The following is a 12,936-nucleotide window of genomic DNA, read 5'->3' as shown; positions in this document are numbered from 1 at the left end:
TCACTCAGAGGATGGTGAGTGTCTGGGATGTACCGCCTGGGAAGGTAGTTGAGGTGGGCAACCTCACAATGCTTAAAATGTACTTGGATGAGCATGGTGGCTCAGTGGTTAACACTGCTGCCTCACAGCACAAGAGATCCGGGTTTGATTCCAGCCTCGGGTGACTGTCTGTGGGGAGTTTGCACATTCTCCCTGTGTCTGTGTGGGTTTCCTCCTGGTGCTCCAGTTTCCTCCCACAATCCAAAGATGTGTAGGTTAGGTGGATTGGCCATGCTAAATTGCCCATAGTGTTCAAGGGTGTGTAGGTTAGGTGCATTTTATAAGAGTAAATATAGGATAATAGGTCAGGTGGATCTGGGTGAGTTACTCTTCGGAGGGTCGGTGTGGACTTGTTGGGCCGAAGAGCCTATTTCTACACGGGATTCTATGGTATAATATTTGAGACTGGAGTGTGGGATTAGTGTAGAATGTAGTGGATTCGTAGCAGTACAGACTTGATGGGCTGAAGAACCTCCCCTTACTATATCATGCTATGGTTCTAGAGTTAGAGTCAGAGTCATACAGCATTGAACAGACTCTTAGGCCCCAACCAGTCCAAGCCAACCATGTTCCCAAACTAAACTTGTTCCACATGGCTGTATTTGGCACATTGCCCTCTAAAGCTTTCCTATTCATGAATATATCCAAATGCCTTGTAAACAATGTAATTGAACCCACATCCACCACTTCCCGCGGAGGTTCATTCTACACACGAGCCATTCACTGTGTAAAATGTGTTACCCTTCATGTCATAGTGATAGACATGTACAACATGGAAACAGATCCTTTGGTCCAACTCGTTCATGCCAACTAGACATTCTAAGTTAACCTCATCCCATTTGCCAGTATTTGACTCCTATCGCTTTAAACCCTTCCTATTCATCTACCCATCCAGTTGCCTTTTAAATATTATAATTGTACCAGCCTCCTCCACTACTTCTGGCAGCTCATTCCATACACTCACCACCCTGTGTGAGAAAGATTTGCCCCTCAGGGGTTTCTTAAATGTTTCCCCCCCTCACCTTAAACCTATGCCCAGTATCGTACTGCCCCACCCTGGGGATAAGACCTTGGCTGTTCACCCTATCCATGCCCCTGATGATTTTATAAAATTCAATAAGGTCACCCCTCAGCCTCCAATGCTCCAGGGAAGACAGCCCCAGTCTTCTCAGTCCCCCCCTTCTCTTTCCCCGCCCCCCCCCCCCCCCCCAATAGCTCAAACCCTCAATCCTGGCAACATCCTTGTAACTCGTTCTGAACCCTTTCACAACATTCTTCCGATAACAGGGAGACCAGAATTGACACAGTATTCCTTTTTTAAATCTTTCTTTTCTCATGTTTCTCCAAAAGGTTTTTGGAGTCAGGTTGTTCAAGATTTTTTTTAAAATGACCCTAGCAATGCAAAGCTCTTTGGGGCTTTCGCACAGTGACTGATGGTGTAAAAATGTAGATTTATCATAACTCAAGTGACATGGACTGCGGTGGTTCAAGAAGGCAACTAGAGATGGCAAGAAATGCCGACACAGCCAGCCGCACCTACACCTCAGGAGTGAATTTAGAAGGAAAAAGGAAATTTCCATTTTTGAGGAGCTTAACAATATATAACCTGTGTATAGGGCAGGGAACCACTAATGGTGGCATGCTGATTTCCATGTTTAACTGCTCATGTGCACATACCAACACTCGAGGTTGGCACAGGATTCCCATTTCCTTGCTTTGCCGGACTAGAAGTTGCTGTCAGTTTCATAGTTCTAATGGGTTTTAACTAACTGATCATAACCAGAGAGTTATTGCATTGATTATAATATAAATCTAAAGCAAAATGATGCTGGAAATCTGAAACAAAAGCAGACATTTCTGGACAAACTCATGAGGCATGACACCATATGTGGAAAGCCAAGTTAATATTTTGAGTCCAGAGACTTCCTATCAACAATCCCTTTGCTTCCCCTGACTACTTCCTCTCTCTTCTCCCCCCCCCCCCCCCCCCCCCACCTTTCCATCTCCTGACTCAACTAACTCTTCCTTCTGTCCCACTCTTGACATCAAGATAAATACAACTTTTTCCCAGATGCTATCATTTCCAAAACCCAAAACATTAACTCTGATTTCTCTAACAAACGCTGCCAGACCTGCTGAATTTCTTCAGCAACTTCTGCAAACATTGCAGTGACTTCCCTTTCCGCTCCTGCACTGTTACTTCTGGTTACCCCAAATATCCATCCTTGCCTTCCTCCTCCTTTCTTATCCACAAGCTGTCCGTTGACAGTGTCATGGGAAACCATAGTCATTTTCTCAGTTGTTGACAACACTAAATTCTGCCAGCTCTCCTGATCCCTCCATTCTCTCCAAATTATCCTATTTCATATCTGATATCTTGTCCTGATTGGTCAGAAACATCGTCCAAGTATTAATAAGTCAGAAGTCCCTGTCCCTACTAAAAACTCCAGTTTTAATGTGAATGTGCAGAAGGATCTTGAACTCCATGTACACAGAACCCTGAAAGTTGCCATCCAGGTTGATAATGCTGTTAAGAAGGCATATACGGTGTGTTAGGATTCGTTGGTAGAGGGATCGAGTCCCGGAGCCGCAATATCATGCTGCAACTGTACAAAAAGCTAGTGTGGGTGCACTTGGAATATTGTGTACAGTTCTGGTTGGCATATTTCAGGAAGGATGTGGAAGCATTGGAAAAGGTGCAGTGGAGATTTACCAGGTTGTTGCCTGGTCTGGAGGGAAGGTCTTATGAGGAAAGGCTGAGAGACTTGGGTCTATTCTCATTGGAAAGAAGAAGGGTAAGGGGATTTGAAAGAGATAAGGTAGACAGTGAAAGTCTTTTTCCTAAGATGATGACGTTGGCTTGTACGAGGGGGCATAACTACAAATTGAGGGGTGATAGATTTAAGACAGATGTCAGAGGCAGGTTCTTTACTCAGAGTGGGAAGGGCGTGGAATGCCCTACCTACCAATGTAGTTACCTCCGAGGGGGATTTAAACAATCCTCAGATAAGCACGTGGATGATGATGGGATAGTGTAGGGGGACGAGCTGAAAACAGTTCACAGGTTGGCACAACATCGAGGGCCGAAGGGCCTGTTCTGCGCTGTATTGTTCTATGTTCTTTGCCAAAGATTCCATTCCTCTCTGGCAACTATTTGAGATGAAGTCAGACTGTTCACAACTTGTGTTGGATTTGATTTCAAACTAAGCCTCCTACCACATTTTCACCCTTACCTAAGATGGATTGTTTCCAATTCTGTAACATCACCTGACTACCCTTGTCTCACTTCTGCTGCTGAAACCCTCATCTTCTGCTGGTTTGGCTGTTTCCCGACCATCCTCCGTAAACTTGGAGTCATTGAAAACTCTGCCACTGTCCTCACCCTCAGTGTCCCACTTTCCCATGGCCCCAATGCTTGTTGATCCATGTTAGCACTCGATCGAGCAAATTTCATTTTGAAATTATTATCCTTACTTTCAAGCCTCTCCAGGTCTTGTCATCCCTAATTCACCAATCTCCTCCAACCTTACAGCCTCCCAAGCACTCTGTCCACTTATTCCAAACTGCTCTTTGTGCCTGTACTTGACCACTTCACCAGTGGTGGCTGAGGCAAACTTCCTCGGCCTTAAACTTTGGAATACAATCCTTAGACTATTCTGCCTCTTTGCTGCTTTAAGACACTTCAAGCCTGCCTTTTTGATCAGACTATCAAATATTTGACCTAATAGCTTTTTTCAGTGGTACAGTGTAAAGCTGTTTTTGATCATTTGCTAATGAACAGCTTTGGGATGTTTAATTGTATGAAAGGTGCTACACACTTGCAAGTTTTTCTTACAGTTACAATACTTGAGCTACAGCATCATCATACAGACGAGACCAATCAATTCGGCAATAGTGGCCTGAAAATGAATTTTGTGACAATATTGGAACAATACGTTGTGCAACCATCCCAGAATGAAGCTATTTTAAACCTAATGTTGGTAATAACAGGTTTAGTTAATAATGTCAGGAACCACTGAGATTATCATAGGATTGATATCTCTAACACTAGCCTTAAAGTGAATAGCTATGAAGAGAGCTGGCCCAACTTCATTGGATAAATAAATTTAAAGCATGCCAGTGAATAAAGTAGATGTATTTTTAAAGAACAATTCAAAATGTTCATCGGAAATACAATCTATTGAAAAACTCAGTTCAGGGCAATTAGAGATAAGCAGCAAAGGCTTTGGCAGCTCTGTCCACATTTTATAAAATAATAAAGAAATTTCTTCTGTTTCTTAATCCTTATGCCCCAGGTCAGTGCATTTTTGTTCATCAGCATAAATTTCACAAAAAACATCCTGCTGGCTTACTTGAAGATATAAATTTGTTTACACCCAGTGCATTAAGATTTAGGAATGATCTGAAGCTATCTTTTGAATGATGCTTTTTCTAATCAAGTAGGAAGTAACCAATGCTTGTTATCTTTTGCAACTCTTTAGGAATCCACTCCTGCTGGTGTCCAGAAAGCAATTTTGTCTGATACTCGTTCGGGAAATGGGGAGGAAGCTGTTCAGTCCAGTCGGAACAAAATCCCAAAGAAGGTAAACTCACCTGAGAAATAGTTGGGCAGACTTTATGCCTGGAGATCTTCAAGGGCACGATGTCTCAGTGGCTAGCACTGCTGCCTCACATCACCAGGGACCCAGGTTTGATTCCAGCCTCAGGCGACTGTCTGCGTGGTTTTTGCACATTCTCCCCGTGTCTGCATGGGGTTTCTATGGATGCTCTGGTTTCCTCCCACAATCCAAAGATGTGCAGGTCTGGTGAATTGACCACGTGGACTTGTTGGACCAATGGCCTGTTTCCCCACTGTAGGGATTCTATGATGATTCTATGAAATCTGATATATTTTGAGCTACGTGAGTGATGTACAGTGGTATCTGGATACCTGAAGTGTTCGATAATTCTTGAGTTCAAATTGCATTGTTGATTCTGCAACATGTGCCACAAACCAGTCTAATTTATTAGCTTCAGTAAGGGAAAAAGTGTAAAATGGAATTAAATAATTAAATTGTAATCTGTGTTGCATTATTGAAAAGCTGAATGTTGATGAATATCAATGCTTTATCTGGATCCTCTGGAAATATTTGTTTAGAAGTTGGGTATTGTTTCTGGGATCTCTGCTTTGGAGCTACTCAATTACTTTGGTCTAAGTCGATCATGAAGTCAGTACTAATACAAATGAAAATTTGAGACTGTTTAAGTCAGAAAGGTACTGAAGGCAAATTGGGATATTGGAAAATTTTAATCAGCTGCATGTTAAATTCCTAAAAATATTTTGAAATTCATTGTAAATTATTTCTTCAAGAAGAATATGAAACGCAAATATTGGTTATTGAAGTTAATGTATTAACTGTCCATGATGCATCAAGTGTGATCTAATTAAGGTACATTCGGCCTAATTTCTTTTCCTTAACATTTCCTTAACACAGACCCTTTGGTCCAACCAGTCCTTGTCAAACATAATTCCAAACTAAACTAGTCCTATCTGCCTGCTCCTGGCCCATATTCATGTACCTATATATATGTCTTTTAAATGTTGTAATTGTACGCACATCCACCCATTATTCAGGAAGTTCATGCCACGTGCAAATCACGCTCCATGTAAAAATTTGCCTGTCATTTCTTTTAATAAAAATCTCTCCTCTCTCATTTAAAAGTATGTCTCCTAGTCTTGAAATCCTCCATCCTCAGGAAGAGACAACTACCATTAATGCTATTTATACCCCTCATTATTTTATAAACATTTATAAGGTTGGCCTCTCGACCTCCTACACTCCAGTGGAAAAAGGTCCCAGTCTTTCTTTATAACTCAAACCTTCCATATACAGCAACGTAGAATCCCTACAGTGGGGAAACAGGCTGTTAGACCTAACAGGTCCACACTGACCTGCCAAAGAGTAACCCACCGAGAGCCACTCCCCTACCCTCTTACTTTACATTTCCCCTGAATAATGCACCTAACCTACACATTCCTGAGCACTACGAGCAATTTAGCGTGGCCACTTCACCTAACCTGCACATCTTTGGATTGTTGGAGGAAACCCACACTGACATGGGGAGAATGTGCAAACTCCACTCAGACAACTGCCCCAGGCTGCAATCAAACTCTAGTCCCTGGTGCTGTGAGGCTGCAGTGCTAACCACTGACCCACTGTGCTGCTCAAACATCTAGCTTAATAATATCCTTGCTATAACTGGGCAACCAAAACTGGACACAGTAATCCAGAAGAGGCTTCATCAACGTCCTGTACAACCTCAATATGACATCCCAACTTCTATATTCAAAGATCTGACCAATGAAGGCAAGTGTGCTAAACGCCTATTTTAACTTTTGACAATGCACTTCAGGTGCACAGTTGTCTGAAAGTTGGATCACAGGTAGACAGGGCAGTGAAGAAGGCTTTGGCACACTGGCCTTCCTCAGTCAGGGCATTGAGTATAGAGGTTAGGAAGTTATGTTGCAGTTATACAGGCGATTGGTGAGATCACATGGAGTATTGTGTTCAGTTTTGGTCACTTTGCTATAGGAAGAATGTTCATTAAACTGGAAAGAGTGCAGAAGAAATTTACAAGGATGTTGCCAGGACTCCAAGGCCTGAGTTCTGGGGAGAGGTTGGACATTCCAGGACCTTTTTCTTTAGAGCTTAGGAGACTGAGGAGGACCTTATTGAGGTATATAAAATCATGAGAGGCATGGATAGGGTGAATGCACTCTGTCTTTTCCCCAGGGTTGGAGAATCGAGGACTAGAGGGCATCAGTTTAAGGTTAGAGGGGAAAAATAAAAGGGAACCTGAGGGGCAACTTTTTTACACAGAAGGTGGTATGCGTATGGAATGAGCTGCCAGCGGAAATGGTTTAGGTATGCACGTTAACAACATTTAAAAGGCATTTGGACAAATACATGGATAGGAAAGGATTAGAAGGATATGGGCCAAGTGCAGGGAAATGGGGTTAGTGTGGGGTGGACAGTTTGGTCAGCATGGAACAGTCTGGGCCAAAGGGCCTGTCTCTGTACAGTAGCACTCTTGCATGCTAATATTTATGTTCATAACTTATTCCCTCAAATTAATTGCAGCTATCCTTCATTTAGTACTTCTATTGTGTTCCTAAAAATTGTTGTACTAAACAAAAGCTTGCTAAATGAAAGTCACTTCTCCCAAAGAAACTGTTACAAGAGTGGGTTACTTTCCTGATCTTTAATTTTTGCACTAAAAATCAATTGTAGTCTTGAACCTAAATGGCCCAATTGATGCTCCGCCTAATTCTTAATAACTTGCTAATTTTTGATTCATGCATTCTGGCTGGTTACTTCCTAGTCCTGAACCCTCACTGAGTGACACCTTGTGAGACAGATGGCTATAAGGAGAAAAAAATGCAAGGGAATGACAGAGAAGAGGGCTCAACTAAGTCAATGGCTCCTTTAGAACATTTTTTATTATGTTTATAAATCAACTCAGTAATTATTGGGAGGATAAAGGAATTCAGTCCATTTGAGGGGATTGGACGACTAGAATTTTAGGACAGGTTTTGATGCAAAGCTAGTTTCAACACATCAGAATTTCTAAAGTTCTGCTAAAGCTGTTTTAGGCTATGTAATTTCCAGCTGATAAAATTAAAAATCTCTACCAATGAAAAATGAAGTTTTTTATGTGGCACCTGATTTCACTCCAGCCCAGCCCTCCTTGCAGTGCACTTCCAGCATATTTCACTCAAAAGAACAATGTTTCTCTCTGCACCCCCTTCAGTTGTGATTTCTTCATCACCAGTTTTATTTGCCTCACTGTTGGCAGCGGTGTCTTCAGCTGCCTCAGTATAAACCCTAGGCTTCTCTTGCGAAATCCCTCTGTGTCACTTAGAGTCATAGAGATGTACAGCATGGAAACAGACCCTTTGCTCCAACCCGTCCATGCCGACCAGATATCCCAACCCAATCTAGTCCCACCTGCCAGCACCCGGCCCGTATCCCTCCAAACCCTTCCTATTCATATACCCATCCAAATACCTCTTAAATGTTGCAATTGTATCAGCCTCCATCACTTCCTCTGGCAGCTCATTCCATACACGTCCCACCCTCTGCGTGAAAAAGTTGCCCCTTAGGTCTCTTTTATATCTTTCCCCTCTCACCCTAAACCTATGCCCTCTAGTTCTGGACTCCCCAACCCCAGGGAAAAGACTTTGTCTGTTTATCATATCCATGTCCCTCATGATTTTATAAACCTCTATAAGGTCTCCCCTCAGCCTCCGACGCTCCAGGGAAAACAGCCCCAGCCTGTTCAGCCTCTCCCTGTAGCTCAGATCCTCCAACACTGGCAACATCCTTGTAAATTTTTCAAGTTTCACAACATCTTTCCGATAGGAAAGAGACCAGAATTGCACGCAATATTCCAACAGTAGCCTTACCAATGTCCTGTACAGCTGCAACATGATCTCCCAACTCCTGTACTCAATACTCTGACCAATAAAGGAAAGCATACCAAACACCACCTTCACTATCCTATCTACCTGCGACTCCACTTTCAAGGAGCTATGAACCTGCACTCCAAGGTCTCTTAAGGCACATTTTTTTAAAACCTATTTGTTTGAACATTTTAGGTACATTCCTTTACATGGCTTGGTGTTATGTCTTGGAGGAATAATTATATGCCATTTCTTGCCATGATGTTAATGATTCTGTATAAATGGAAGGTGGTATGATTTTAAGTCACAGATCCCTGTTTGTTTTTCTCCAGTTAAAATCAAGTGAAAGTGATGCCACTTTGGCAAGTATTGACAGCATTGAGTGGGAGAGCGTACAGGTGCTTCAGGTATCTGGATCCCGAGGAGATACTTTGAACTTTGAGAGCAGTAAGGACAATATGATCTCTGACTCTGATTCATCACATCGCATGTCTTTATCCACGACTGGTTCCTCAGCAGCTTTATCACCCAGTCAGTTAAGTTTCATGGTAACAGATATTGCCTCTGAAGATGAAGTTAAACATAGCGGTTCTGTGGTTGAAGCTGCTTCTATACAACAGTCTTCCTCTGACCTTTCCACGAAGCCACCCAAGACTGAACAGCGACTCAGTGCCTCCCAGTCTGAGCACAGTTCATTGTTGTCCGTGATGTCCACTACATCCAGAGAAATACAGCATTCTTTTGTGCCCAGTGTTGCATCCGACACGTTCGCAAAGCCACCTCCTGCCAGTGCTGCAGAGTCGGTGGCCACTGAATCAGTGCTGCTGTCTACTGTGTCAGGAACACAGCCGCCTGACTCCAATGCAGCTGAACAGCAAATGTCTACGTCAGCCATGGAGGTGGTTAAAGCAGGTAAGTCAATATAATCTTTTTCACCAAGGCATTATGAAGAATTAGATCCAGTTTACTCAGCAACTTAGGAAGAAAGAGCTTGTGAAGTGAGATTAAAAGTAATATTTTGTGTTGGGTAACAAATAAACGCTTTATTGACTCCTGTGTTACTGAAAGCCAGTTTAATTTATTACAAGTCTTACCAAGAATATATCTTAACACAGGTCCGTTTTTGCAATTACTATTCCTTCTGCGATCGTGTTAAAGATTAAAGAGTTAAGATGAGATGAGTTTTCTATGGTCTGATGAAATGGTGGAATAGGCTGACGGGCCAGAATTGGTGTAAGCAGGAGTGCAGTCTTGACTGTGCAGAGACCAAATGAATTTTCTTGCATTGCTTTAGGGGCTGTTTTTTGATTTTCCAGGACCAGAGTCCGCTGTGGAAGCAGCTGTAGTTCGCACATGTGGATCGAAAACCTCTTTCAAGACGCACACTGCCGTCAGAGAGCCCGTGCACAGCCAAGACCAGATCTTTGCTGAATGCTCACAGGAGAGAATTCTCGGACTGCTGGCTGCCATGCTGCCTCCTGTGAAAACTGTAAGAGCCACTGGTTGTTTTATTGGGAAGCATTTTCGTATATTTAACAAGCGAATAAACAGGCTTCACATGTATGATAGAAGGTGCTTTATTTTTGGCTGCTTATGATAATTAGTTTATGTTTAATAGATTGGGTGTTCAAATGTTTCCCTGAGGTTTTATTTCAAGTTAGTTGTTTTGAGATTTATTTTCTGAACTTGAATGTGAATGACATGAAAGTTTGGAATGTTTGGAATTTTCCAGGTTTGCGAGGAACAAGGGGAAATCTATTCAGCTCCTTCTCAGAAAGATCACATTTGTCCCATCGCAACATCAAAACGTTTCTCTAAATCCTAGCGAGGTTTTCAACTGTCTTCCATTTAGAAGTTCATTCTGTGTGTGGTTCAGTCGTTTGAAAAGAAGCTTACTAAAAATGATCCTCAATTTTCCCTCTCAGCTGGTTCTATCTGGTCCCCATGTCATTTTCTCCAGATTATTTAATAGGATGTGCTTGTAGCTGGCAAAGTTAGCACTTGCTGTCCATGTGCCTGGAGATGCTGTTGTTGAGTTGTTGCTTTAAACCACTTCGGTCCATGTGGTGCACACCTGTCCACAGGGCTGTTAGGGAGGGAATTTCAGGGTTTTTGACCCAGTGATAATGCCAAAACTTAACTTGGTTGTTTAGACTTCCCTTTTCTTTTAACAGCTTGTCTGCCTCTTTTGGGTCACAGTCAAGCCAGGCTAAGAAAGCAAAACCCAAGTCTTGCAAGCCGTTCCAAAGAACTCAGTCCCTTGACATATCAAAATGTACAGCTGTGTTCACAATAGCTGTTTTGATAATTAACCACTGGGCATTCTGAACCAATGCACAGATTTTTGATACTATCTTTCATCCCACAGGATTCATCCATGTGCCTACCAAACCTGAGGCAAGTACTGAAACTGCTGTTTCGGGTGGCAATGCAGAACCCTGGGCAACTGATTGAGACCTATCACTTGACGCTGGGGCTGCTTGGACAATTACTGTTGAGAATCTCCCCAGCAGAGGCTGATGCAGCAGTCAAGGATGTCCTATTTGCATCGTGGGCGTTACTTAGTACAGCAGAAGGCAAGCTGAAGCACCCTGGCTGGATGACTACGCAGGTTTTGTTTAGTCTCGGAGCAGTGTGCTTGGACTGGTAATGTTTATTTGTTTGTTTGTTTTTGTATGAGGGAGCGCTTAAAGCTTTAAAATAATTTCAAGCACAGTTTGGTACAATAATAAATTGTGGTCTTTTTATTTCACCTTCTTCCTATTTGAGTCTTTCCCAGTGTCAGAGCCAATATATAATCACTCCATCGCTTTGACTAAAACAGATAATCTGGTAATTTTTCTCATTGATGGGATTGTGTCATGTGGGAATTTCCTACTGTTTTTCAACACTTCAGTAGATCTTAGACTTCAGAAATTTCATTGTCTGAAGCACTTCTGAGGTTGTGAATGCATTTTTATTGGTGTAGATTTCAAGGTTATGACAGTGATTGTTAAATTCTGGGACCTTGACTCGAAAGCTGAACTTTACAAAATGCCTTGTTTGTATTTCTTGAATGAAGAAGTGCCCCATCACTATGCCTTTCACTTGATTGAAGCAGGATTAGCCTGGACTGGGCATCTTCAGTGGCAGATATCCTCAGGGACCTGAACTTTAGCCCGCAATGGCAGGAGGTGATTGCGGCCTGCACACAGCGGTGCATTGAGGAGCTGCCGTTCCATCTGAAACGCACCAACATCTTCACCCTGCTGGTTCTGGTCGGATTCCCAGAGGTAAAACAACCATTTCAGTATGTGAGCTGAAATGGAATCTGTAGTGTTGCCATGTTAAAATGAAATGAATGACATTGGAGTAACTGAAAGGAGTAGAAGAGTGAGTGAACAACATTTGAAGAGAACAGGTACCCCAGACTCTTGGTCAGATCCTCCTTAGCAATAGTGAAGGCCGAAATAAATATTACTTCAAGTAGTTTCAGGATATTTGGCCAATCTATATCTTGATGGCCATAATAAGTATTACTTGACACTGACTAGATTGTAATGAAGATGGATGAATTATCTAATGTGGAATTATCATTCATGGTTTTAAACTTTAAGATTCTAATTTTCAGTTCATGCAACATTGCTATCATTAAGCCTTCATATATTCAAATCCTCTGTTCAAAGCTTTTCAACTTGTTACTTCCTGGTATTTTGTATTCAATAACTATAAATAGTTTGGCTGTGAAGTATCAGAATCATAGAATCCCAACAGTGTGGAAGCAGGCTATTCGGCCCATTGAGTCCACACCGACTATCCGAAGAGTACCTCAGTTAGATTCCCCTTACCCTATCCCTGTAAGCCTGCACATCCCTGGACACAATAGACAATTTACCAAATGCCAATCCATCTAACCTGCACACCTTCGAATTGTGGGGGGAAACCAGAGCACCCAGAAGAAACCCACACCGACATGGAGAATGTGCCAGCTCCACACAGGTGGTCTTCTGAGGCTGGAATCGAACCTGGCTGCTGGTGCTGGGAGGCAGCAGTTCTAACCACTGAACCAGCGTGCTGCTGGTGTTAGGTCAATCTTGTGCTGTAAATTGAAAGTTTTTAATCCATAAACTGATTAACAGCTTGCTGGTTACCCCTGCCTCTGACTTTAACCTGCTCGTCAGTTTTGTTTAAATCAGAGTTGTTCAAACAGAATTATAACGTCAGTCAGTTACTTGGATACATGGCATCCCATCTGTTTTTAAATATGTGGTCACGTTCTGGTTCAGGAATGTTTTGGTGAATTATGGCACCTGGTATTTTGGGCTGAGTATATGTCATGAGGTGAAGACCCTTCCAGTGAAACTGGTGTCTTGCTGCAGCAGGTTTGCTCAGTTGTCTATTGAAACGCAATTCATTGCTTATTAAAGGGATCAAAATTATTTGTGATTTGTTGTCGATTCTAAAATCCAAACTCC

The 12,936-nt window shown here is 42.4% G+C and overlaps 1 protein-coding gene across 3 annotated transcripts in view; it reads left to right on the top strand.

Moving 5' to 3' along the window:
- The window catches only part of zzef1 (zinc finger, ZZ-type with EF hand domain 1), a 244,983-nt gene that overhangs the window by 161,858 nt on the left and 70,189 nt on the right, over positions 1-12,936 (top strand). For 2 of the 3 annotated variants that reach the window (XM_072589324.1, XM_072589323.1), the window contains exons 38-42: positions 4,521-4,622; positions 8,815-9,394; positions 9,799-9,971; positions 10,851-11,128; positions 11,580-11,754. In XM_072589324.1, coding sequence (XP_072445425.1) covers positions 4,521-4,622; positions 8,815-9,394; positions 9,799-9,971; positions 10,851-11,128; positions 11,580-11,754 — 1,308 coding nt within the window. The remainder of the gene's footprint in view (positions 1-4,520; positions 4,623-8,814; positions 9,395-9,798; positions 9,972-10,850; positions 11,129-11,579; positions 11,755-12,936) is intronic. The other variant, XM_072589320.1, reaches the window with a different exon arrangement.

This window comes from Chiloscyllium punctatum, chromosome 19, assembly GCF_047496795.1.
Source record: "Chiloscyllium punctatum isolate Juve2018m chromosome 19, sChiPun1.3, whole genome shotgun sequence".
Taxonomy (NCBI): domain Eukaryota; kingdom Metazoa; phylum Chordata; class Chondrichthyes; order Orectolobiformes; family Hemiscylliidae; genus Chiloscyllium; species Chiloscyllium punctatum.
This window is presented reverse-complemented; position numbering and strand designations above follow the sequence as displayed.